Genomic DNA, 27,972 nt, shown 5'->3' with positions numbered 1-27,972 from the left:
TTTTTTTTTTTTTTTTTTTTTTTTAAATGTGCTGTTTTTAATCCTCCTCCTTTTAACCATTAGTCTCTTGCTCCACAGTTAAACTACAGTTCAAATACTTATTTCTCTGTTGGCTAAAATTCAAAAGTGTACAGTATGACACACAATAGTGTCTATGTAGACTTCTTTGTCTATGTAGACTTCTTTTTGGTGGGACTGCTGGTGTAGAACCGTCTACCCAACTAGACAAAAGTCCAGACATGATGTAAACAATCCACCCTCTCCAAGAATAAACGTACCATTCACATACCCTTTTTCTCAGTAAGGGCACACTCCTTTGAGACAAAGACTGCTTCAAGTATTAAATGAACTTACACAAAGGCGTATAATATATAATTATCCACCACTTTCTATTTGCATACAAATGAAGCAATTGATGTTTTGAAGTCTTCTGCTGAATGCATTTTTAGGAGCTGACCTAACTATGCTCGGAGCAAGCAAGTATAGAGTCACCAGTGAATGCAGACACACGAGACACAACTGAGTACCTGTTCACAGGACAAAACCCCAGCCAAGGAGACTTGACTGGACTTGAATTGAATCCCATGAGCCGAAAACACTTACAGACAAGGTGGATTTCATTCTCTAAAGCAGCTGAGACTCACAACCGCTGGGGCTGGAAGGTATAAACTAATCTCCCTGGGATAACAAGTAGCTGAAAAAGGATTCCTAAAACAGGAATCATTTTAAGACCTTTCCAAATTCTGAATGTCAAAGCCAAGTTAAATCCTCGAGTAGCTAATCTTTTAAATATTCCCTCTTCTACCCCTCATTCTTACATTAAGGAGATTTTTAAAAAGTACAGAATTTCTCCTTCACTCATAACATGCAGTGTGCTAAGAGACTTCCACTAGCGAAAGAAAGTGAGGAAAACATATACAGGTACTAATTAACAGTAGAAATGACACCTGGGGAAGGACACTGACTTTGGCCCTCAGCAAAGACGGGGATCAGCTAATTTGGATGGAGACTCAGGCAAGGGCTGTGAAACCATCAATTTGGTCCCCTTCTTGGCCTTAACTCCTCCAGACACTGGGATGGAGCAGGAGGGAGATTTCCAACTCCCCCACCAGCACCCAAGCTCCTCCGTCCTGCAGTCTAGCAGTCTCCTGTAGGACGGGTAGCAGCTGGACTCCAAGATCATTGACAAGCTGCACCAGAGGGGGATGAAGTCACCGGACCACGGACTGAAATGGGGCTGGGTGTCTTCTAGCAAAATAAATGCCAGAGGCCGAATAGGGTGTGTCTGCAGACTGCTGGGGAAGCGCGTGTGGCACTTAACAGGGAGAGGGAGCTGCCGGATGCTGGAGAAGCAAAGCTGCCACTGCTCACAGTGGGCCTGGCTGGATGGTGCGGCCCACGATGGGCAGGGAAGAAAACTGGAGGCATCTACCATTGAAATGTCTTAGCGTTAATAACACGTGCACTAAGAACGCGTCTTTGAATGGTTACATTCTCAGGAAGCTGCTCCCTAATTATTAGGTTACTCAATGTAAAAAGCCCTTGATAAGCACGGGACCCATACCGACTTAGTTGATCAGGCAGATCATAATCTTGTTCTGGGGAAAGAAGCTCTTCCAAACCTCTTGCTTTTAGAAGCAGAGGAATCAAAAACAGAAGGAACACAACTTGCCTTAATGACCAGATAAGGTAGAGACTGGTGACACTGAATGTAATGTGCCATGTTCTGCAGGAAAAAGAAATCTCAACTCAGTGATAATACTAGCCCTAGGCCCCCAGCACTCAGCCACTGCCCTAGGCATGATGCACCTTTAAGAAATTCAGCACTATTTATTAGGGGTCGGACCTTCCACTTTTATTTTCATTTTTACCTGCTTGGTCCCTGCTTTCTTAAGAACTGGACCCATCTGTGTGGCTGTGTAGATTATCCATCCCACCATCCTTAATATATTTCCAGAGGTCTCTAATGAAGATCCTGAGCTCAGAACATTAAAAACTGTTATGTCTTTTACCCTGGCTGATTCTCTTCCATTCTTCTTTCTTTAAGAAATTAGGAACACAAAAGACAAGCAGAAAGGAGAAAACAGCATAATTTAAGAAGCTGACCCCAAAGTAAATTCTGTATTCTCGTGTTATTCCTCCATGGGGTTGCACTTCCTTCCAGCAACTTCTTCAAAGGAGCAGTTTATTCTGCAGTTCACCGGTAAGTCTCCTTTGAACGCCCTAGAAAGGTTTTTCCATTAGCGACTCTATCCAGCTGGCCCCGTTTATTAGCTTAGTGGTGGCGATGACATATTCTGTACCTCCATCTTCCAGCTGGGAAAGAAATCGCAGGGCAGCAATTTCAGCAAAGGTTACACCCCCGAGGAAAAATATCAGAGTGACTCGGTTTTCTCCCGGTTGACCTAAAATATAAACATTTCAGAATGAAGAATTATTATTGATGCTTCTCTCCCCACCTCTTAAAAAAATTGCACCATTCCTAAGGAAAAATAGTCATATATGTCTTGGTACAGACAATTCATTTGAAACTCAGGACCATGATTGTGATCTCAATGTTTTTTCTAACTTCTGAGATCCTCAGTTCAGAGGTTGAAAGCGGCTTCTCCTGAGGGAGTAATGGGTTCTAGTGCTTACAATATAATTCACGACTAACAAAAGAGGTATGTACATCGGACTCTGACTCCTAAGTACTTTACAAATGTATCTTACAAAGCAATTGCATATTACATGAAAAGCACACTAACACTACATAATCATCTGTGGATACGGACTGTGGACGTACGTTTCTTTTGCAGCCCTGTGGGCAACGGCTGCCGCTCCTCAAAGTGGGGCCCTGGGAGAATGCGCAGAACTTCCTCAATACTCCGCCAGCCGGGCCGGGAAAGCAGCTGGGCCAGGCGCACGCTGAGAGGGGCATAACCACTGTACACGTACGATATGTCCGTGGGATTCTGTTGAATAATTAAAGGAGAAAAGGCCTGTAGACAGGGCGAGAGAGAGAGACGTATAGCCGCCTAACTGTGGCTCGTGGGGTAACCCAAAATTATTTGATTTGGCTTTGAAGGCAGAAACACAAACCCCCGAAATAGCCTGCTCCAATATTGAAATATCCTGCTGCAATATCGAAATATCCTGCTCCAATCCACCCCTGCTGGGCTCTGTTCTCAGCAGCCAAAGGTTCACTTTCGACTCAAATCTTCAACAGCCACTCAAAGCATCTATAGGTACTGAAGATGAAAAATTGTTACTTGGTTTGGCAAGAAACTTCTTGGACGGTAAAGTGGAACTCGCTAGCTGAGAATATAACCCTTGAACACGGCAATTCCACTTTCAGGCACTTATCCCACAGAGGGGCTTGTACTCTAGAGGACAAAAGACCAAAGCACAAACATATTAACTGCAACACTGTGAGAACTAGCAAAGGACTGCAAACGACCTGAATTTCTATCAATAGAAATCTGATAAATCATAAAATAAGATGTATCTGAAAAACCACTAGGTAGCAATTAATTTAAAAATTTATTTTATTTTATCTTTGGCCTTGGCGCTCAGCTTGAGGGATCTTAGTTCCCCGACCAGGGATCGAACCCAGGCCCCCTGCAGTGGAAGCTCAGAGTCCTAACCACTGGACCACCAGGGAAGTCCCTATGTAGCAATGAAAAAGAACTTAAAAGAATGAGATCACAGAAGGCTCTTCAAGATACGGTGTTAAGTGGTGGGTGGAGTGGGGAAAGACAGGTCAGCGCTGTGAAGAGCTGAACTAATCTATGATTTACGTTGTACAACACAGGAATTAAGATTATCTATATTCCCACTGGACAAAAACAATCCAATTTTGCTACTGAGGCAGGAGACTGTTTGTTAGCTTTTGCGGCAAGATGCAGCCTAATAAAGTCCCTTATGAAAAACCAAAAAAGAAAATAAGAAAAATGAAACTTAGAAAGATTGGAATAAACAATAAATATAAAGCAAAGCACACCCTACTTTGGAGACCAGTGGTATAGAATATGCACCATTTATGTAAAAATGTTTGTCTGGGGCTTCCCTGGTGGCGCAGTGGTTGAGAATCTGCCTGCCAATGCGGGGGACGCGGGTTCGAGCCCTGGTCTGGGAAGATCCCACATGCCACGGAGCAACTGGGCCCGTGAGCCACAATTACTGAGCCTGCGCGTCTGGAGCCTGTGCTCGGCAACCAGAGGCCGCGATAGTGAGAGGCCCGCGCACTGCGATGAGGAGTGGCCCCCACTTGCCACAGCTAGAGAAGGCCCTGGCACAGATGCGGAGACCCAACACAGCCATACATACATACATAAATAAAAAGAATGTAAGCAGACGAGAATAGCAAAAAAAAAAAAAAAAAAAAAGTTTGTACAGAGACTCTTTCCGGAAGGATAGATTACAAACGGGTTACAGTGCTCGCCTCTGAGGGGAAACTGAGGTTGGATGTGGGAGGAGCCTTGCTTCTCACCGTTTGCTTTCCCTGTACTGGATCTTTGCCTGACCCTCCCGCATTTCTCCCTGGTGCTCTGTGCCCCAGAGGCAGCCCCGTGGGCTCTACACCAGCTGGAAACTGGAGAGAGGATGGCAGCGTGGGTTGTCGCCCTGACTTCCCCTCTGTGGTGCTGCCAGAGGTTGGCTGTGTCCCTCGGCTTGTCAGACGGCCTGGCCACACAGCTCTTCTCTCCCGGTTCTGGAACAGCCCCCTTCCCCTGCCCTCAGGCCTCGCTGGGGAGGGTTCCCCACTGCACTGCCTCTCCCCGGTCCACCCCGTCTTTATGAAACTCCCTCAAACTACCCAGTGCAAGAGCGCCCTGTGCTTCCTGCTGGGATCCACACGAATGCATGACTTTCTCCAAAACATTAGAAAACTGTCTTTAGAAAGCAAGGTGGATGCGGACATCAAGTGGCGTATGTCGCTGCAATAACCTGTTGACTGGGAACTCAAATGAGTTGAAGAGCGGGAGCGTCTTACTTGCTCGTTTACATCGTCCATCCAGAGGCGTAACGTTTTCCGGATGGTTGGGTAAGTGTTTCTGCCCCCCGTCTGTGGTTTCAGCAGGCCAGTCTTCTCTAGGTTGTGCAAGGTCAATATGTGCTCATAGCCGTATGTCTGCAAGAGAAGTCGAATCAGGAGAACAGTTTCTGCGACTTTCAAAAAAGAGCACTTCCATGTACAGATGGCCAGTAGGCACATGAAAAGATGCTCAACATCACTAATTATTAGAGAAATGCAAGTCAAAACCACAACGAGGTACCACCTCACACCAGTCAGAATGGCCATCATTAAAAAGTCTACAAATAACAAATGCTGGAGAAGGTGTGGAGAAACGGGAACCCTCCTACACTGCTGGTAGGAATGTAAGTTGTGGTGCAGCCACTATGGAAATCTGTATGGAGGTTCCTCAGAAAACTAAAAATAGAGTTGTCATATGATCCAACAATCCCACTTCTGGGCATATATCCAGACAAAACTATAATTCAAAAAATACATGCATCCCTGTGTTCATAGCAGCACTATTTACAATAGCTAAAACATGGAAACAACCTAAATGTCCATCGACAGATGAATGGATAAAGAAGATGTGGTACATATATACAATGGAATATTACTCAGCCATAAAGAAAGAATGAAATAATGCCATTTGCAGCAACAGGGATGCAACTAGAGATTATCATACTAAGTGAAGTAAGTCAGAAAGAGAAAGACAAATAGCATGTGATATCACATACATGTGGAATCTAAAATATGGCACAGATGAACCCATCTACAAAACAGAAACAGTCACAGACATAGAGAACAGACTTGTGGTTGCCAAGGGGAAAGGGGGTGAGGAGGGAAGGACTGGGAGTTTGGGGTCAGCAGATGTAAACTATTGTATATAGGATGGATAAACAACAAGGTCCTACTGTAGAGCACAGGGAACTATATTCAATATCCTGTGATAAACCATAATGGAAAAGAATATGAAAAAAAAGAATGTCTCTATGTGTATAACTGAGTCACTCTGCTGTACAGCAGAGATTGGCATGACATTGTAAATCAACTCTACTGCAATTAAAAAAAAAAAAAGAGCACTTGCAACAAATCACTGGTTTGTACTCTGGGGCACGTTAGCGAAGTCCAGGCAATGACCGTCCATGGGCACAGGTGCAGGGCAGGGATGAAGCCTGCCCTAAAACTGCCTGCCATTACAGCAAATCCAGCTCACTGGATCACTCAAAGAATGATGTAAATTTTTTACTTTAAAGTCAGAATTTATGGACCCAACTTAAGTGAGCGTCAAATAAATTATAGTATATTTTTATATGGGATATAATTAGCTATCAAAAAAAGAAAGAGGCAGATCTATACATCCTGATAAGAAAGACCTTCTGGATTTATTCTTAAGGACAAAAAAATATAAGAAGACTATTACGTATAGTAGGATTTTATTTTTGTTAAAAAAGATATAGTAAGTAATAATAATAGCTAACACTTATATAATACTTTCTATGGTGGGGGGCACTGGTGTGTTCTAAGTGCTTTACATACGTTAACTCAGTCATTCTTATTATAACCCCACGAGGTAGCCACTATTATCTCCATTTCATAGAGAAGTTTAAATAACTTGCCCAAGGTCACACAGCTAATGAGTAACAGAGCTGGGCCGTGGATCCAGCTGGTCTCGCCCCATGGTCTGTGTATGTAAACATTCTTTGTACATAGATGCAAAGACAGGAATCTGGAAGCACACAAACCAAACTGCTGACATTGATCCCTTCCAGGGAGGGAAATGGGGGGAGGGGGAGGCGGGAGAGGGTCATGGTTTGCACCATGGACTTCTGCTTTGTTTGAATGTTATATGATGAGAATGCACGTGTAATTTGTGTAATTTTTTAAAAGGCAAAAAACAAACAAACAAAACCCCCCGCCAAAACCCAACCTGAATGAGTATTTAGTTTTAACACTAACATACTTAACTGTGACTAGTAATAGCAAATAAATAGTGCCGGAGACATTTTTAAACAGAAGGGAGAATTTTAAAAACAATGGTGGGCTTTTCCTTATTATAACGTAACAGGCTTGATTTAAGTAAGTTGGCTAAAGAATCATCATCAGAAATGTGCAAAAAGTTCCCTTCCTCCATCGAATAGTTGGGTTAACAACAAGAGCACTAGACCCTGGCTGCCTGAGTTTTAGCCCTGGCTCTGCCACATACTAGCTGGTGACCTTGGGCAAGTTATAGCACTACTCTGTGCCTTAGTTTTCTCATCCATAAAATGGGGATGGTAAGAGTATATAACTCAGCGCTGTTGTAAGGATTAAACAAATGAATACACATAAAGCTCTTCCAGTTGAGCCTGGCACATAGTAAAAGCTCAGTAAACACTAGCTATTGTTATTATTATGCAAACACAGTAAACAATGAATACCAAGGACAATCCCTCCATGTATTAAAACATTTAAAAGATAGTGGAAACACTACACCAAAATAGCAGCTTTGGGAAGTATTTTTTTAAAAAGATGTTTTCTCCCCTGGCAAATTAGTAATTTAAAACTATACTGACCTGCAGGATTTCTCTTTTGTAATAATCCAAAACTTTTTGTTTGAGTCCACTATTGCACACGGATTGGAGGCAAACTAGTCTTAACACCTTGATCAGCGGATGTTTTTGGGCAATACAATCCTCAATGTAACTGTTGACCTGGAAACAAAATATATACCGGTACCAGCATCTGGTTTGGGGACCTAAAGAACTTGATATTTACTATTATTTTTCAAAGTCAAATATTGTGTGGTGACCTGGATGGGAAGAGAATTTGAAAAGGAATAGATACCATAACCTATTCCTATACATATGTGTGTATATGTATGTATATGTGTATCTGAATCACTTTGCTGTGCACCTGAAGCTAACACAACATTGTTAATCAACTATACTCCAATATAAAATGAAAAATGAAAAAAAAAAAAAAAAAAGGAGATGAGTAGGAGAACGGTTCATTCTTTTTTTCACTGTCCCTAAGCTCCCTCCAAAGTAGCTCCTCTGGCCCCTGCTACACGCACCCCCGTCACCATGCAGACACACCAGCGATGGGGAGCACCGGCCAGTGAGGGCACACGCAGGCAATCCAGCGGCCTGTCTGGACTCACCTGTCTCCATGGACAACCTCGGGAGAGGCTGCCGCACGTCCCGGGTCTGTGACCGTTAACAGCAGCAATTTATCAGCATAAAGTAACAGGAATGTTTTTAGAAGATGGGAATTTTCATAAATTGAATAATTTTAAATTTAGTAATAGAGGTGAATATGTAAGGGAAATTATATGATCAATTCTCTCAGAGAGCAAATCTATTCATTTATCTATTATAGTCCTTAAAGGTCTTTGATTTTAGGGGCTGGGTCTCACCTCTCCGTGCACCGCAGAAAGTGCCTTGCATAGGATAATGTTAAATATTTGATACTTGATAAAATCTCTATTTTCACATTTTGCATTTGCTCTTCAAAATATGTAGAAAAGGCATGGGAATCAAAGCAATTGCTTTTCTAGCTATAATCTTATGTTTGATAAGGTATCAATTATTTGTTAGAACAGTTTTATTGTACACATACCTTATCAGTGTCTATTCCAGACATAAACTCCTGCTCCACTGTTAATTTATCAAAGAAGTCTTCAGAAGCTAAAATGGAATTAGCAAATTTGTAACTAAGAAATTAATGTTAACGCTTTTATACACAGAGCATGATTAAGAAACAAGACACGCAAAAAAGAAAGCAAGCAAAAAGTTCAAATCGTCACCTGAAAAGAATCTTCTAAGAAACATGGAAACCCCTACAATCCTGAGCTCCTAAATTACATCTAGAAATAGTCGAGCACTGTACCCCTTTGCTAGCCTTAGGACTCTAATAAGGACTCAAGAATTTTTTCTCAGGACTTCCCTGGCGGTCCAGTGGTTAAGACTTCGCCTTCCAATGCAGGGGGTGTGGGTTCGATCCCTGGTCGGGGAGCTAAGATCCCACATGCCTCGCTGCCAAAAAACCAAAACATAAAAAACAGAAGCAATATTGTAACAAATTCAATAAAGACTTTAAAAATGGTCCACATCGGGCTTCCCTGGTGGCGCAGTGGTTGAGAATCTGCCTGCCAACGCAGGGGGCACGGGTTTGAGCCCTGGTCTGGGAAGATCCCACATGCCGCAGAGCAACTGGGCCTGTGAGCCACAACTACTGAGCCTGCGCGTCTGGAGCCTGTGCTCCGCAACAAGAGAGGCCGAGATAGTGAGAGGCCTGCGCACCGCGATGAAGAGTGGCCCCCGCTCGCCGCGACTAGAGAAAGCCCTCACACAGAAACGAAGACCCAACACAGACAAAAATAAATTAATTAATTAGTTTAATAAATAAATAAATAAATAAATTTTAAAAAAAATGGTCCACATCAATAATTTTTTCTCAGTATCAATGAAAGCTAATTTTGAAAGAGCATTTTACTTGCATCATCAGATCCAACCCAGTTTCACTTGATTTCCACTTCTATTAATATGAAAACAATGGATTGATTTTCCAACACTTTTATATAAGATTCAAAGTCTACTTTATAAAACAGGGCATTGAACAATCGCCAACTCAGCTTTTACAGCCTGTGTTTTAATGAATAAACTCACATCTTCCAAGCCCTTTCAAAATACTTAACATACACTCTCTACCAATTCTGCAGAGAGTCTTCAAGAGACAAACAAGAACTAAAACCGAAACATGATGCTGCCCTAATTAAGTAATCCTTAACAACAGGAAAAAACCCAGACTGAAAAAATTAACCGCCTCATGTTACGGGAAGAATTTTTTTCTCTTTTCGACATTCCAAATATTTTATCATACGATTACGTGATTTTAATAATGAGAAAAATTGAGTTAGCCACAAAGGGAACATTTTTGACTATAAACATTCGAATACTTAACGCTGAGAATAACATAGGGTGTTAAAACAGAGCTGACCTTCCCACGGGAGTACCGTGGTGCCAGTGATCACGGTGTCGGTCATGGCGCGTGCAAGTCAGCCCCAGGTGAGCACGATCACTCCCAAGGATACTCACTAGTTACATCTTTGATTAGCTCTGCAATCGAGGTGTGGTTTGCGAGGGAGCCCCTTGCTGCCTGCATGTGGGGCAGCTGCGAAACGAACTGCTTGATCTCCCCAACGGTCTTGGCATTGTGCCTCTCCTGAAACGCGTAAAACAGCAGAACCGTTGAGCGGGGAAAATATTTTAAGCGCTCTGTTCTTTGTATTGCTTAGAGGACATTTAATTTATACTAATGCGAAAGAACAGAATACAAATAAATCAGGCCAAACCCACCTCCAACATGACACAGAAAAACAGAAAAGATAGGCTCGTTGTTCCCGTTCACTGCATTAGTACTTTTTAAGGGAGCAAATGCCTAATGTTTTTTCTTCCCAGGCATCAGATCATACTGTGATTAGTATTTGTGGGGGACAGTACTAGGTTGTCCACAAACATTTCTGAGTAAAAAACTAAAACAAAGACATGTTAAGAGGGGAACATAAACGGCAAAACATTTCCTCCGTAATAGAAAAAAAAATCCATTCTTACTGCTGAACCTCAATCTTGAATACTGTCCATGAATAAACAGAACCTTACTGGGTGATGAGAAGTTTTTTTTTTTTGCAAAATTTAGTAATTTAAGCCAAAAGTAACTTCAGAAATTTGAAGAAAATCAATTAGCGAATACAATTCCTAAGAAAGATGAAACCTGGAATACACACTCAAGTAAAAAAAAAAATCAGCCTTCAAAAATTCTCCCAATTTACGTTTCCAAAGATTAAATACGCAGAGTTCAGCATCTTACTAAATTCGCATGTTTCAGAAACGAGCTTAACCAAGAATAAATCAGTGGTGGGACAAGAGGAGGCAGGAAGGTGATCATGAAGCCGCCAATTTAAAAGCTCTGGGCTGCTGGGATCTCACTCTTATTATCACCTACCACATCTGCAGGGTTCCCCTGCATGTTGGCTAAACTGGGAGCTTTTGGCCCAAATTGCAAGTTCTATTATAGAGGATATTTTATTTAGAGTACAGCTGGCTTCCTCTTTTTTTTTTTTTTTTTTTTTACAGCTGCCTTCCTCTTAAGTGAGATAGGAAATAATTAAAAGGAAGGTAAAACAAATATTTATGATGAAAGCTTGTAAACTGCAAACACTCCCCCTTTCTCCCCCAAAAGGAGAAAAACTTAACACCTTTTCTCATGGGTCTGGGAAGAAGTTTAAAAAGAAAATCTTGAGTCCTCCCAAGATTTTGGGTCCTCCCAAGAGTCCGCAGTTTCTTAGGACGAGAACTGCAGCTCTGCTTAGTGGCTGCACTTCTGGCAGCTCTTCCTTCCTTCGTGGGGTGGGCAGTCTAGCCAGAATCAGGATGACAACCAAACCGTCTCACCTCGAACGCTGCAGAGATCACCTTTGCTTTCTTGCTAAGCACGGAGCCCACTGCATTGAAGTTTTTATCTCGGATCTCAGCATACAGCTCCTCCGCAGAATTCAGCTGAAGCTTCTTTGCTTCCGTGGGAAGGTCCTTACCACCATCGCCCTGTTTTTTAGGTGCAAATTTCTCCGGAGGTAATTTCACGTAACCTGAACAACAGTGGAAGGGAACAAGGCTCTGCGCGCATTTAATGGAAGAACCAGTCAAGTGCTCAGGCACAAAACAGAATCTTCCAACTTAGGAGAGGATGGAAGCAGGCTTTAGAAAAAACTGGAGTATAGCACTGAGGTTTTGATTTTTCCACGATCAAAGTACAGAATGTAGTGATTCTTTAATATTAATATCATGGTTCCACTTTTCTTTGGGGGCACCTATCTGAATCACTGCAGCAATGACCAGTTCCTAAACTTATTCAGGGATCAGGTTACTTTTTCACTTAAAAAAAATTACAAGGCTCTCCCCATTATCTTCCGGTATTTTTCAAACTGTAAGTCATGTCCTATTAGTAGATCATGAAATCAAGTTGGTGGGTTGCAATTAGCATTATAAACAAACAAACAAAACATTAAATACCATAGTGCATCACATGAGGTAGGGTGGTTTTTTTTTTAAATAAAATGTTGCTTCAGTTTCACACACACATATGTGTGCATGTACTAGGTCATGATATAAAATATATTTCTTACTATAGGTTGTTGTCGAAAATAGTTTGAAAGCCCACTTCCTGTTTTTATAAATAAAGTTTTATTGGCACAAAGCCATGCCTTTTCATTATGTCTCATCTGGGGCTGCTTTCACATTACAATGAAGAAGTGAGATTCCACAGAGGCACTGCATGACCTAAAATAAAATATCTGCTATCTGGCTCTTTACAGAAGTTGTCCACCCGGCTCTAGAACAAGCTCCCAAATTCCTCAGCACAGCGTCCAGTTCCTCCACTAAGTAGCCTTAACCCTCTTCTCCCGTTTCTGTTCCTGCCAAACCAACTTAGTCACCATTTCCGGAACACCCCACACACCCCCATGAGTTGCCTATAAACCGGTTTAACTCTAAGAAGCTTGGCAATATGAATCAAGGGCCTTATAACGTTAACACCTTTGACCCCAAAATCCCTCATCAGAGAATGTAGCGAAAGAAAGTACTATGCTATATGAAAAATATTTTTTGTATACAGATGCTTTTATAACCATAAAAAACCCTCAAATAACCTAAAATGCCCAACATTAGGGGAAGGATTATGCAAACCATGGTATAATACATATTACGGATTTTAATTAAGCTATTAAAATTATGCATATGCTGAGAAAATGCTCATATTATACCAAATCAAAAATGAGGTTCAGGGAATTCCCTGGCGGTCCAGTGGTTAGGACTCCATGCTTTCACTGCCGAGGGCCAGTGATTTATCAATCCCTGGTTGGGGAATCTCGCAAGCCGTGCGGTGAAAAAAAACCGACAAAAAGAGAGGTTCAAAATAATTTGGACAAGCTGATGCTATTTATTTTTTGTTAACTAAAATAAACTCTGCATAGAAAAAGGACTATAAGGAAATACACCAAAATATTAACATTGGCTGTCCCAAGGTTTGTAGGGTAGGGCTTTGGGGATAATGGGAGATCTATGTTTTCCTTCTTTATTTTTCCAATTTTCCCTTAATTGATATTTGACTCATATTATGAAAAAAACTTGCTGCAGAGAAACTGTGAATTTATACATATTCCTTCTCTTCTTGGAGAATCCCCTCCTACCTCTCACCTGTCTTAGACAGAGCCCCCTGAGGCCGCCTCACAGGTCATCTCCCTGCTCTAAACTCTAGCTCCCTTTAATGGTCTCCTGGGTGTTTCACTCTCTGGGACCATGAGAGGAGAGGCACCCTTGTTTCTTTCTGGGTTTTTTTTTTCCCAACAGCCCTGCTACCTCATTTCTTTGACTCCCACCCACTATCCAGCACAGAACTCCTCTGTCAATGAAATGGAGTTTTAAAAAGTATTTAAGATGTCATCTTTTGGAACAAATAATTTAAAAATAAGACAACTTTACAACTTTACATTAAAGACTCTTTGTTTTGTGGAAACCCCTCTTCATGGCTGTGTCTTCACCTATTCCCTTGGCCATCCATCCATCCTTATGGTAAAATACACATAACATAAAATTTACCATTTTAACCATTTTACAGTGAACACTGCAGTAGCATTTAGTACATACACAACTTTGTACAACCACAGCTAGTACCTAGTTCCAGAACCTTTTTATCCCAAAAGGAAACCCCATACCCAATAAGCAGTCACTCCCCATCCTCTTCCTGAGTCCTGGCCACCACTACTCGGTTTTCTGTCTCTGTATTTTCTCCTTCTAGGCCGTTCCTTGGCTCCCTGTGATGTAATTCAGGATGGCAATAGAGGCCAGGGCTGATGGAAACCAGAGAAGGGCGCCTGGAAGGGACAGAGGGAGTGGTGGGACCTGTCGTAAACTGGAGACAGGGGCCTGTCTAAAGCGGGATCTCCACCGGGCACCAGCTGCAATGTGGAAATGTGACCTCGGGGTCGCCAGAGCTTCAGATGTTTTTAAAGACGTGGCATACATGGGAATTCCCTGGCGGTCCAGTGGGTAGGGCTCCGTGCTTTCATTTCCAAGGGCCTGGGTTTGATCCCTGAAGCTAAGATCAGGGATCTTATCTTAGGTAAGCCGCAAGCCACGTGGCATGGCCAAAAAAATAAAAATAAATTTTAAAAAAGACATGGCATCCGTCAGGATAATTATTAAAAATTCTCTCCAATTTTAAGTGCTGACAGAAACAAACAGACAAACATCATGCGGACCAAAACCAAATAAAACATTTGTGACCTCTGACCCCAACAGTTTGTCAGGCCTAAACTCTAGCAGGCCTTCAAATCTTCCGTCGAGTGTCCCCAACCTCCTGTATCAGCCTTTGCCCCAGAAGGTCCCAGCTGTGCTCTCTGCCTCAGCAAGCTGGTCATCCCATGGTTCCCTGCAGGTATTATGCCACCTGCCCCTCGCCAGCAACCCCCCCAAACTCTACCCCTCTTTCCAAACCCAGTACCAAGGCCACCTCTTCCAGAAGCTTTCCTGAACAACTGCCTGCCACGGCATCTATGTTCTGCAACTGCAGAGCCATCTGTTTATTTAGCCCTTGGCCTCTGCTCACAGCGGGCAAGCAGAGTCCTGTGCAGTAAACATCTGCCTGCCCTTGTGTGACGGACAATGGTAGTTTGCTCAGATGTCGTTTAATTTTTTTTTTTTTTTTTAGCCGCACCGTGCGGCATGCAAGATCTTAGTTTCCTGACCAGGGATTGAACCCATGCCCCCTGCATTGGAAGAATGAAGTCTTAACCACTGGACCACCGGGGAAGTCCCTCAGATGTCGTTTAATCCTAGCGTCGGCAGGTCTAAAGTCAGCATTTTTATTTTTTTCAAATATTCTCTGATTTATTTGAAAAGGAAGCACCTTCTAAAAGAATGGCCTTTTGGATATTTTTATCAGATTACGTATTAGTAAAAGTAGGTGGTACTTTACTCACTGTTCTGAATGCCATAAATTTCATCAATGAGTCCTTCATATGTAAGCTGAGTGGCAAGAGGCGTTAACAAATCCACGTTCCGATCGAGCAACAAGAGATTATCAAAAACAGGGAATATTGAATTCTGGCTCCCTGTATACTCTCTCTTCATCCTGATCATCATATTGGCCACTTGCTGGAAACAAAACATGGGATCAGGTGGGGCCCTCCTGGGAATAAGCAGATTAAAACATTCAGCTAAAAACGGAAAGAATCAAAAAAGTGAAAAAAGGAGAAAAACTGTGGAAGAGTGAGATGGATAAGAAATAAGCAGCTACAGAAAAGCATTCGCTACTGGCTGCCTGTCCCAACACTTACACTTTAGCCAGTGGCAGCAGCTATTTCTCAACGGGGCATAATTCAGAGAGTCTATTTCTGTTATTCACAGTAGTTCTGTTCTATAAAGTTGCTGTGAATACTGAATCAGCAAATACCGAACCACTGCCCCGAGGGGCAATCAGGGTTAGGGTGCTGCGAGCCTCTGGTTATAACATTTTTGTCATCTGATCAATATATAACCTTGTCTTATGTGTGTTTCTGTTTAAAGACACATTAAATATATGCCATTGATTCTCTAACACCGTCACTCACGCCTGAACGAAGCTCATCTAACATGAGATTTCTCCCTAAGGCCCATCACAGCCTTCCTGCGCTCTGAGAACTAGACAGCGCTTCTGCACCACCCTTGGGGGCCATTTTAAACAGCAAAATCACCATCAAAAAGAGCACAAAAATGCCAAAAAAAAAAGTGGCACTGAGCAGCGCATGGCATTATATGGCGGCAAAAAGGACACTTGTTTATGGTATGAGCTGAAGGCAGAGGGTTGCTCTGTGCGACCTCAGCTGGGAACATGCACACTGGACAACTCAAATTACTGCCGCTCTGAGCATGTCCACAAAACACTGTGAATATTGATTTGGGGGCTACAAATAAATTTCAGCAAAGAGGTGAATGCCCAAATAAAAAGGATTGACTGTATTTGTAAACAGATTCCCACTCCTTCCCTTCCTGGGGACCAGGGGACCCTTCCTCCACCACCAGAAGCACCTGCCGTTTCTCACCCGGGCGCACTCTCCTTTCCCAAAGATCTGGGGGATCGTCCCGTACAGAGCTTGCAGGGTCATCAGCCCCTTGGCTGCGTGGTACAGGCTGGTCTGGTCGCTCTCCAGGTAGCACTCCTGCGGGGAGGAAGGGCTGGTTACGGTCACGGTCACCTGGGTGCGTGAGGCACCCACCTCTGTCTGGCGCTGGGACTACGCAGCCACTGGGTAAGACCGTTTCCACTAATTCCCCACTTTGCCAGGAAGCTGCAGACTCGGGTCCAGCCCAGGCCAGGAGGCCAACAGCTCTGCCGTCGGGGGGCAGCCATGGCAGCAATTCTGCCGTGGCAGAGCCTTCTGGAAGGCACTCCTCTTAGTTTGTCAGCTCTTGAATAAGCTACTGATTAAGAAAGACTGACACAGGAACTGGGCTCTCATTCACCGTGGTGAGTGTAAAGGCTGGGAGGACACCATGGGAGGGCCACATAAGCGCACATATTCTTTGACCCCCCCCAAAGTCCCAGATGACCTCACAACAGAATACCTGGCAGTTTTTACAAACATGACGCCAATTTCATATATACTGACAGCAAATGAAGGCCATAACATCTTGAGAAATGAGAAAGGGATAGCTGAAGAATCTTTAGAGAGTGATCTCATTTTCAGAAAATATATTTTACCTTATAAAATATACAGGGTATATTTTGTAAAGTAGACAAAATTATACTTTTCTGCATAGAAAAAGGGACCAAAAAATATACACAAAACCAGCTAGGAAGTGAGAGGAGAGACTCTAGCAGTTCTGACATGGGTAAGAGCACAGGTTCTCGACTCTGTTTGTCTTGATCTGAACCTCAGCTGTGTCACTTCCCAACTGGTGCCCTCGGCCACTTAGATAACCTCTCTGTGCCTTATTTATTGTCTGCAGAAGGGAGTATATTCAACATAGTATACGGATTAAATGAGGTAATTACATGTAAAACATTTCATCCCAGTACCTGAAACATATAGTAAGTCCTTAACAAATGTTAGCTTTTATTATTAGAAATTGTTTGATTATTATTATATTTTTACAATCATCATCCACTCATAAGTCAAAATGGAACACTGTACCAGACACCCCTCACCGACCCTCCCAACGTGCTTCTAGCCTCCAAAGCCAGGAGGGAGGGGACACTGGAGGCATTAAGGAGGAGAGGGTGGGACTCATGTGCTCCGCCCAGGGAGGAAGGAGGCTGTGCCTGGAAAGAGCCTGGGGAGAGTGCTTGGCGGCTCTTCCAAGTCTGATGATTTTAACATTTCACTGCATACGGCATGTCCAACTCAAGAATGTCCGAAGACATACTTTCTTGAAAAATTACTTAAAACTCCCTATCAGACCAGAGCTAAGCTAAAAATTCAAGAAAAAAAATATATTAGGGAATATCTCTCAAAATCGTATTCATTTTTTTAAACGTAAGAAGTTGTATTACTATAGACATTCTTTTTGTAATTCTTCTTAAAAAAAATTTAAAAGTTGATGACATATTAATCTTGAATTTTTTGCTCTATTATAATTGGTGGTGGGATGATTAATTGTACTAATATCCCTGTATTCTGTGCTTGTGGAATCACCTGGTATTTCAAGCCATGAGGACATTTTTGGAGGGACAAACGCTAATACCCATTAACATTTAAGTACACATATTTTTTGACCCCAAAGTCCCACATGCCTACACAATAGAATACCTGGCAGTTTTTTTGTTTGTTGTTTGTTTTGTTTTGTTTTTCTATGTTTATCAAACCAATGAAAATGAATTTTAAACAGGTGGACTTGTAACTACTTGGAATGTATTTGTTTTCTTGACTTAATTGTAGGCAGTTCTTACTTCAGGTTGGGGAAAAAAAGGGCAGGCGGTTTTGATTTTAACTAAAATTATAGTGCTTCACTCACATAACACCAGCGAGTCTAGCACACCATATAAGAAGTAAGACCTTTTAAGGAAAACTTTACATTCTAAAATTATTAAAAGGACAACATAAACTCATTCAATCATGCAGGTCCTTTAAACTTTGCTTTGAAAGTCTTAAGGAGAAAAAAATACGGTACTGTGACTAGGGCATAGGCTGGAGAAACTTTATTTTTCTTCCCTTACCTTACTACTTGAGAGAAGTCAATACAATTTTCCATTTGTATAAATGAAAGGCCACAGTTTTTAACTCTTTTATAATAATATTCCTTGAGCCAGAAGAAAATATACATATTTTCCACAGTTTAGTTACATTTCAACAATTATGTATTATATGCTTATAGGGATCATGTTCAATGGCAAAGTGAAGTGGACTGATGGTCTCAGATGTCTCCGTGTAAGACAGCGTGCCAAGAACTGGCTTATATATCATCCGTCCTCCAGACTGACATCACACTTCATAATAGCTTGGTATGATGATTGCTGTCAAAATCGCCTGCATGGAAACACCCGTGCCACTGGGCCTGGTCGCGCCACGCGGGGGCCTCGCCGGGAAGGATACGCGGGCTCACGCCGGGGAGCAGAACCCCAGCGGGTAGCACCCGCACCGCTGCCTCGGAAGGGAGGCCTCTACCGCCCGCTACCTTGCAGTTTTTGCAAAGCAGGTAGGTAGATTTTATGTATACTGATTTCTATATATACATATGAAGGCCACAATAGTTTAAGCCCTGTGACTGAGCATGAGAGTTCAATGAGCTGAACTCTAATTCCCACGTTTTGTACAGTGCAATTTTCAAGGCGATCATAATCATAGCCCCAAAGCACAGAAAGATCTACATGTGCCTCCTGATGCCATGAAAAGCTAAATTATGCTCACTGTTTAAAATCACATAAATAAGTAAAATTACCTCAACTCTATCAGAAATCGGGCTTGAATTTAACATTAGGTAGAACTCTCAGCTTTATTATCCAGGCAAAATCTTTGACTTCTAAAATAGAATCTTAAGTGAACATATATAAGCCAAGGGCTTGAAATTCTCAGCAGAAAAGAATTCTGTTCTTTTTTGCAAACCAGCAGTTAAATAAAGAGGAAATCTCTCCTCTGGACAGGTTTTGTCATGCCAGGACAAGTTTACCTCAGCTGCTACCAATTCACATTAACTACACGGATGTGAATTAATTACATGAGGGTATACCATTATAGCTACGTGATAAAGCGAATAGAGCAAAATGTTAATTCCAGAACCTAGGTGATGAGTATACGGGTGTTCACTGTACCATTCTTTCAACTTTTCTGTATATTTGAAAATTTTCATATAAAATGTTGGGGGGCGGGAAATCTGTACCATCATTGGAAGAGATTTAGTGTAAGCAGATCAGTGGGGAACATGGCTGAAAAGAAGAGCCAAGAAACTCTCCTGGTTATAAAATTCATCAGTGGTGCCACTGAGTTCTTCCTCAGGTTACCTCTTTGAAGGCAGTGGTCACTGTAACAACACACTGGGGAAGAAAGAGTTTCAAATAATCTTTTGCACAACACCAGTGGTTCTCAGAAGTTCTAGTCTCCAGACCAGCAGCATCAACGTCACATACGCGTAACTCAAAGAAGGAAATACTGATAAATATGATTACACTAAGAAAGTACACATAGCAAAAACTACCATAAGCTAAGTCAATAAAAAATGTAAAAGGCAGGTAAAGAGCCTACAGATACAGGGCCCATGTGTACCGTGATCTATGCATGAGGTAATTCACTGTAGCACTGCCTCTAAAAGCATAAGATGAGAAACAACAAAATGTCCTTCAAAAGGGGACTGACTTGATAAATCACGGTACATCCAAACCATGGAACAGTATGCAGCTTCAGCTAAGAATAAAAAAGTATTTTCATAAATGGTAGAAAATGACTCCAAGATATATTATTAAGAGAATAAAGCAAGTTACCAAGTTATATAGGATATGCTACCATTTGAATAAAAGCTCATATATACTATGAGCTGTAGCTGCCTAAAGCACTTCCAAAAACAAATAAAAAAGAACGAGTAATAGTGATTGCTTCTGGGAGGGATAGCATTTTGAGAATTGGGTGGAGAGTGGCTTACTTTTCATTCTGTACCCTTTCTTACTCAAAGAAAATTTTCATGTACACAGATTATGTTTACAAAAGATTTTCAAATTACTTTTTTAAACATAAAGTAATATTCTTACGAGAGAAAGCATTCTTTGAAATAAAGTTGTAAACAAAACCAATATATAGGGCTTCCCTGGCGGCGCAGTGGTTGAGAATCTGCCTGCCAATGCAGGGGACACGGGTTCGAGCCCTGGTCTGGGAAGATCCCACATGCCACGGAGCAACTGGGCCCGTGAGCCACAACTACTGAGCCTGCGCGTCTGGAGCCTGTGCTCCGCAACAAGAGAGGCCGCGATAGTGAGAGGCCCGCGCACCGCGATGAAGAGTGGTCCCCGCTTGCCACAACTAGAGAAAGCCCTCGCACAGAAACGAAGACCCAACACAGCCATAAATAAATAAATAAAATTAAAAAAAAAAAAAGTGGTTTCTTAAAAAAAAAACAAAAACCAATATATAAAATTACATTTGGAAAAACCGTCCAGAACTGGGGAACAAAGATATGCATATTTGCTAACAAACACATGCCGAAAATAATCAGTGGGGAAAAATTGCACTGGAACAACTGGCACTCTATGGAAAAAATAAATAAGCCCCATATGGAAAAATACAGATAAAAATAAATTAGTCCCTACTTCACACCACACACTCCAAACACATGGTTCAAGCTGAATTAAAGACCTGAATATGAAAAGCAAAACTTCAAAACTTTTAAAGGAAAATACAAGATTTTCTATGTCTTCAGGTAGAGAAGGATTTAGTAAGACTCAAAAAACACAGACTGAAAGAAAAAAAGTGATATACTACTTTGAAGGGCTCATACCTCCAAATTTCAAAGCTTACTACAAAGTTACATTTATCAAGACAGTGTGTTACTGGCATTAAGGACAGACATATTGATCAATGGGGTAGAGCTGAGACACCAGAAATAAACACATTTAGGGACAATTGATTTTCGACAAGGGTACCAAGACAATTAACTGAGGAAAATATACTCTTTCAGCAAATGGTGCTGGAACACATGGATATCCACATGCATATCTGCACATGCAGAAGGAAGTTGGACCCCAACCTCACACCAGATAAAAATAAACTCAAAACGCATCAAAGACCTAGATGTAGGACAAAAATCGTAAAATTCTTTGAAGAAAACATAGGAGTAAATTCATGACCTTAGATCAGATACGACACCAAAAGCATAAGCAACAAGAGAAAAAAATAGATAAACTGAACTTCATCAAAGTTAAAATCTTTGGTGCATTGAGATATCCCTTTCACCAAAAAGTGAAAAGAACCCACAGAATGGGAGAAAATATTTGCAAATCAAATATCTGGTAAGAGACTTGCATCCACAATATATTAAGAATTCTTAAAACTCTTATAATGAAAAGATAAGTGCCCAATTCTAAAAACGTGCCATGCTTAAAGACTTAAATATAATATATGACACCATAAAACTCCTAGAAGAGAACATAGGCAAAACATTCTCTGACATAAATTATACCAATGTTTTCTTAGGTCGGTCTCCCAAGGCAATAGAAATAAAAAGCAAAAATAAACAAATGGGACCTAATCAAACTTATAAGCTTTTGCACAGCAAAGGAAACCATAAACAAAACAAAAAGACAACCTATGGACTGGGAGAAAATATTTGCAAATGATGCGACCGACGTGGGCTTAATTCCCAAAATATACAGACAGCTCTTACAACTCCATAACAAAAAACCACACAACTCAATCAAAAAATAGGCAGAAGACCTAAATAGACACTTCTCCAAAGAAGACACACAGATAGGCACATGAAAAGATGCTCAACATCGTTAATTATTAGAGAAATGCAAATCAAAACTACGATGAGGTACCACCTCACACTGGTCAGAATGGCCATCAATTATTTGCAAAGCAGAAACAGAGACACAGATGTAGAGAATAAACGTATGGATACCAAGGCGGGGGGAGGGAGGGTGGGATGAATTAGGAGATTGGGATTGACATATATACACCACTATGTATAAAATAGATAGCTAATGAGAACCTACTGTATAGCACAGGGAACTCTACTCAATGCTCTGTGGTGACCTAAATGGGAAGGAAATCCAAAAAAGAGGGGATATATGTATATGTATAGCTGATTCACCTTGCTACACAGCAGAAACTAATACAACATTGTAAAGCAACTATACTCCAATAAAAATTAATTTTAAAAAATAGTCTACAAATAATAAATGCTGGAGGGGTTGTGGAGAAAAGGGAACCCGCCTACACTGTTGGTGGGAATGTAAATTGGTGCAGCCACTGGAAAACAGTATGGAGGTTCCTTAAAAAACTAAAAAGAATGAAATATTGCCATTTGCAGCAACATGGATGGACCTAGAGAATATTATGCTTAGTGAAATAAGACAAAGACAAATACTATATGACATCACTCATATGTGGAATCTAAAAAAATAATACAAATGAATGTATACACAAAACAGAAACCGACTCACAGACACACAGAAAACAAACCAGTGGTTACCGGTGGGGAGTGGAAGGGGGGAGGGACAAATTAGGGGTATGGGATCAACAGATACAAACTAGAATACATAAAATAGATAAGCAACAAGGATTTACTGTATAGCACAGGGAATTACACCTAATATCTTGTAATAACCTATAATGGAATATAATCTGCAAAAATACTGAATCACTCTGCTATACACCTGAGATTAACATGACCATCATGCTCACAAATTTGGCAAAAATTAAAGTCTGACGTTAAAAAAGAAAACGCCAAACTTACTTTGAATGCACCCTCTGATTCCATGGATAAGAGATCCCCATCAAATGGAATGAGATCTAGGCTGTACTCCTCCCTATGAATAAAGGATCCCAAAACACCTAGATCCTTCAACCGCTGTTCGCACAATAAGCTACGTCGTGGCACAAACAAAATGTGGAAATCTCTTGCTGGGCCACGTCTGTCTTCACTGCAAAAGAAGGAACATTTGTTAGCTTACGAGCTCCTCAGAGTCACAGACTCTTTCACTTACTTTATTCAAACTGCCAGGCACACAGGAGGCACTAAATAAATGCTGGTTAGATAAACATATGAACATTGACTTTCAGACCCAAACTGTTAACAGTCGCTTTCTCGCTCTTTCTCTTTTTTTTTTCCCTGACAGGAAAGCGTTGATTCATAGCCGGTATTTGCATTTTCTAGCTTTCTCTTAAACTATTTATGGGGGCATTAAAGCGCTCAGGTTTACTGAAACAGGATATCTGTGTCTTGTTGAAAACAAATTGTTCTTTAACCAAACCAATGCAGCCACAGCGTCTCATATTAAAACGAAACATCACTCTTGACTCCTATCTCTCCTCGACAGTGGACTTCTCAAAATAGCCCATATGCTTTTAAGATTTTAGGGGCCATTTCAATCGATTATACCACAGAGTACAGACTGGGCTGAGAGAACTTCCTCTCTCTAGACTGGATGCTAAATTAAATTTTAATCAGCTCTTACTTTGCTTATGAAATTCAAGCACCTTATACTCAGTATAACCATTAGAGGTGTTTTTGTTTGTTTTTTGTTTTTAAAATCAGTGTCCTTTCTACTGATACACGTCCAAACTTTTAGCTGTCCTGAAAGAATGGGGTTTTATGATGACCGCCCTCTCAAACTGTTTGAACAATGTCACAAGTTTCCCACTTTCCTTCGTTGTATTCTTCCGTGCCTGTCCCAGTTTTTCCAAAAGACCACTTTCCAAGGTACTGGCAAGAGAAGGGGTTCACAATGAAAAGCTCAGGACATTAAAACCATGAGAAGGATTAACTTCTTTTGGCCCAAACATAAGCTCTGAGAGATACCTGAGCACATTTTCAGAGATTATATCCATCAATTCTAGCCTGGGTCTGACAACAAAAATAATATTCTTGACATCAGCTGCTGGCAAACGACTTCCTTTAAGCGTGAACATTTTTTCCACTTCATGTTCCTAGGAAAACACACACACACAAAAGGTTAACAAAACCCCTGAAATTTACATATGGTATCCAGACTCAGACATCATAAACACTCCCAGTCAAATGTACATCAATATTTTGTTATCAAAATTTAGATTTCCCAAAGCCAGCTGTATAAAGGACAAGGTTTCAGGATGAAGTCACTGCTACTGTATCTGAATTTAAATGACTCTCACGTGATGAACTATCAAAGACACCAGGTAACAGTCACATAATACAATGTTAGTAATTAGGATCAGTATAGAATCATCAGCCGAAGGACCACTGTATACAAAATGTTAGCCAGGCATTAGTATCGGTGTTTATAAAAACCGAACAGCCTTGCAAGCCAACTACTCAGGAGGAAATGTAAACTTATTATTATTACTAAAGTAAAGAATTATTATTATTATTTTTTAAAATTTAATTTAATTTAATTTTTAAATTTATGGCCGTAACTCGCGGCATTCGGGATCTTAGTTCCCGGATCAGGGATCGAACCCGTGCCCCCTGCAGTGGAAGCGCAGAGTCTTAACAGCAGGACTGCCAGGGAAGTCCCTAAAGTACAGAATTATCAATCCCTGAACAAAACCCAAATAGCTCATTTACCTTCAGTAGTGAATACTGTGCAATCAGGCCAAATGGTCCTGTGAGGTACTCATCCCAAACTATTGCCTACAAGAGGGGAGAAACATTCTCTTATTACAGTTAATATTAGGAATTTCAACAATATCAACAGAAAATAGCAGTCATACGTAGTAGAACTATTGGCCTCAAAGTCTGAATTAACAAAGATTGTAACTGGCTCTGGTCACATTCATATCCTACAGGTCTTAAAAAAGTAGCATCAGGGCAAGTGATGTTACTGGTGGTAATGGTAAAGTTAAGACCTAATTACTGTCCTCAAAGGAAAGAAGGAACTGTACTTTGTTGTGTATCTGTGTCATGGTATTATTATTAGACTGAACCATATGGAAACTGCCAATTGCAACAATTCAACTTGTATTTTATTTTATTTTTTATTTAATTAATTAATTAATTTTTGGCTGCATTGGGTCTTTCTTGCTGCGCGCAGGCTTTTTCTCCCGAGCGGGGGCTACGGCTTCTCATCACGGTGGCTTCTCTTGTTGCGGAGCACAGGCTCTACGTGCGCAGGCTTCAGGAGTTGTGGCACTCGGGCTCAGTAGTTGTGGCTCACGGGCTCTAGAGCGCAGGCTCAGTAGTTGTGGCACAAGGGCTTAGTTGCTCCGTGTCTTGAACCAGGGCTCGAACCCGTGTCCCCTGCATTGGCAGGCGGATTCTTAACCACGGCACCACCAGGGAAGTCCTCAACTTGTATTTTATATAGAAGTATCATATAATCGAATTATAAAAATTAAAACCTCTGATATAGGTATTACAAATCTTATTTTGACAGAAGAGGAAATTATTTTTAATTGAATTGTATACTTTATTTTTTAAACTAATTAATTTATTTTTGTTTTTGGCTGTTTTGTGTCTTGTTGTGTGCGGGCTTTCTCTAATTGAGGCGAGCAGGGGCTACTCTTCGTTGCGGTGCGGGGGCTTCTCATTGTGGTTGCTTCTCTTGTTGCGGAGCACGGGCTCTAGGCGCGCGGGATTCAGTAGATGTGGCACGTGGGCTCAGTAGTTGTGGCACATGGGTTTAGTTGCTCCGCAGTACGTGGGATCTTCCCAGACCAGGGCTCGAACCCGTGTCCCCTACATTGGCAGGCGGATTCTTAACCACTGCGCCACCAGGGAAGTCCCAGAAGAGGAAATTTTTAAAGGCTCGGAAAGTTTAAGTAACGTCCAAGGCCATATAGGGACCTTGGACATATACAGTGTAAGGGAGTCAGGACTCCAACCTAGGACTTAATGACCCCACAGGGTAGTGCTCTGGGGCCCTACTACTGCTAAACTCCAGTGTGATTTCTTTTTCTTTCATTTTTAATTGAAATTTTTATTGAGATAACTGTAGATTAATATTCAGTTGTAAGAAACAATACAGAGACCCCCTAGTACACTTTGCCCAGTTTCCCCCAATGGAAACTTTTTGCAAAACTATATAGTACAATAGGTATTACAACCAGGATATTGACATTGATACAATCCATGATCTCATTCAGATTTCAGATTTATTTCCCGAGCTTGAACTGAGCACGTAGGACTTAGCCTGCTTTTGTTTTCTCTCAATAGCTTCTAGCATCCACTCTACCTCTTGAGGTCCTATTCTTTCTAATACTGATTCCTGAGTTTCCCCAATTTTCCTTTTCTCTTCAGAGTTGTATTGCCAGTTACTTAGAGGGACTGATAAATCCTAAGGGGAGAGAGGAGAGGTAATACCACTTAAAAGAAATCCTATGAAGTCTCTAATCTACGGTTTCTGATCCCATTGTGAGCTGGGTGCTAATAAACGTCTAACAGGAGGAACAATACTATTTAAGGAAGCCGACGTTAAAACCTCAAATAGCTACAACTTCTCATAATCCGAGGGAGCAGCAGGTTGTAAGGTGCTGGTGCTTCATACTTTTGAGGGTATGATTTGTAACGACACGTATGATCATTGTAATGAATGGACACTGGACCAGCTACGTCCCTGGGCCGGGCCCGCCTCACCAGTTCCAGAGTCTGGGGTGGGAGCTGGGGGGCACCAGATCCGCCCCTCGACCTGACACAAGCTGGTTCACTAGGGGCTGAGACAGCACGGTGGCTTATTCTGCTGTCATGAAACAATCACGATGCCACGCGGACTGCGGGCTGGACGCCCCAGGCCCCACCAGCGGGCCCCTCTCCCCGACTTATCGTTGCCGCCAGCTCTGCTCCTGGAAGCCCTAGGAAACCTCGTACACCTGAAGCCCAGGCGGTCAGAGACCTGATCAGGCCAGGCCGGACGGCGCCGGAAGGCGGTGTCGCCGCGCACTGCCCCTCACCTTGCTTCCCGCGCACTTGTCCAGGAACTCGCGCAGCTCGCGACGCACCGCCTCGCGCAGCACGTTCAGGTTCACTCGCCCGTAGGACAGGTGCGTCGCCATCTTGCCCCACCGCTCTCTTTTCCCCGCAATCCAACCGGATCGGCTTTACCCCTACGCGAGGCCCACAGACGCTGTCACGTGACGACACGTTCACGTGATGAGGGACGCTGACAGCAAGCCAACACGGAAACCGGAATCGGCGGGTGTCGGCTGCTCTCTACCCAGGCCCTAGCGCCCGCCTCTTTCTTCCACTGCGTGGGTTCCGAGGCTCCCCACGACCGACAGACCCGTCCAGACCCCGCCTCAGTCCAGGGCACCTCAGTTGGGCGCTGAGAATTGGGTTTAAGGGCAGAGACCGGATCCTACTCGTCCCGTTTAAAAATCGAGACTTTCATCTTAGCAGCAAGCATACTCGCTGTAAAATGGTAACGAAGCTAAACTTGAATGGAAATCTTTTAAATTATAGCAATCAAAAAGGTCCTGCGCTTTGCCCGTTTGGTTTGTCGGCTAAAATCTACAAAAATGGCTAAGGGCTGAGGGAACCTTGAGTGACTTGTCTGTTCAGCTCATGCGACATGGTATTTCACACAAATACTATCCGATGTGGAATCTAGGTAAAATTCGCATGTTACCTCGTGAGTTGCGAGGGTGAAACAGGATGTAATTTACATCGTGTGATTTATGTAAAAGGCTTAGCAGGGTGCCTGTAATTTAATAAGTGCTCAGTAAATAACTTTTTAGGAAGATATATGCGTTTCAGTACTTTGAGGTGTAAAATTGGCTATTTGGGATCTGGTGAAAGAGGCTTGAAAATGTCTGGTCTTGCCTGGCTTCCTTCAACCCTTTA

General features: G+C 42.0%; 1 protein-coding gene across 3 annotated transcripts; it reads right to left on the bottom strand.

Annotated features, from left to right (window-relative positions):
- Positions 1 to 370: 370 nt before the first annotated feature.
- VPS33A (VPS33A core subunit of CORVET and HOPS complexes) lies at positions 371 to 27,275 on the bottom strand. Of its 3 annotated transcripts, none has more exons than XM_059894959.1 (13): positions 27,084 to 27,274; positions 24,763 to 24,828; positions 24,019 to 24,146; positions 22,954 to 23,140; positions 16,102 to 16,232; positions 15,015 to 15,223; positions 11,431 to 11,624; positions 10,075 to 10,201; positions 8,597 to 8,664; positions 7,552 to 7,689; positions 4,976 to 5,113; positions 2,786 to 2,954; positions 371 to 2,405 (listed from the first exon to the last, which is right to left on the bottom strand). In XM_059894959.1, exons 1-13 carry the CDS (start codon positions 27,183 to 27,185, stop codon positions 2,224 to 2,226), a joined length of 1,839 nt encoding a protein of 612 aa, XP_059750942.1. In that variant the 5' UTR covers positions 27,186 to 27,274; the 3' UTR covers positions 371 to 2,223. The 3 variants fall into 3 exon arrangements, with proteins under 3 accessions (XP_059750942.1, XP_059750943.1, XP_059750944.1); XM_059894960.1 differs by having other exon boundaries at positions 15,015 to 15,189; positions 16,116 to 16,232; XM_059894961.1 differs by lacking the exons at positions 371 to 2,405; positions 2,786 to 2,954 and adding an exon at positions 2,962 to 3,230 and having other exon boundaries at positions 27,084 to 27,275.
- Between the last annotated feature and the right edge of the window lie 697 nt (positions 27,276 to 27,972).

The sequence above is a fragment of the Balaenoptera ricei genome, chromosome 14, assembly GCF_028023285.1.
Source record: "Balaenoptera ricei isolate mBalRic1 chromosome 14, mBalRic1.hap2, whole genome shotgun sequence".
NCBI classification, from domain to species: domain Eukaryota; kingdom Metazoa; phylum Chordata; class Mammalia; order Artiodactyla; family Balaenopteridae; genus Balaenoptera; species Balaenoptera ricei.
The sequence above is the reverse complement of the archived record's forward strand: the minus strand, read 5'-3'. Positions and strand labels throughout refer to the sequence as shown.

Bases quoted from the DNA above. Each gene is read 5' to 3' on its own strand.
- VPS33A (XM_059894959.1), bottom strand. From the start codon at position 27,185: ATGGCGACGCACCTGTCCTACGGGCGAGTGAACCTGAACGTGCTGCGC. The intron at 16,233-22,953 runs GTAAGTTTGGCG...TCCTCCCCGCAG, and splicing joins AATCAGAGGGTGCATTCAAA to GAGTGCTACCTGGAGAGCGA. The intron at 8,665-10,074 runs GTGAGTATCCTT...ATTCCATTTTAG, and splicing joins GCTAATCAAAGATGTAACTA to CTTCTGAAGACTTCTTTGAT.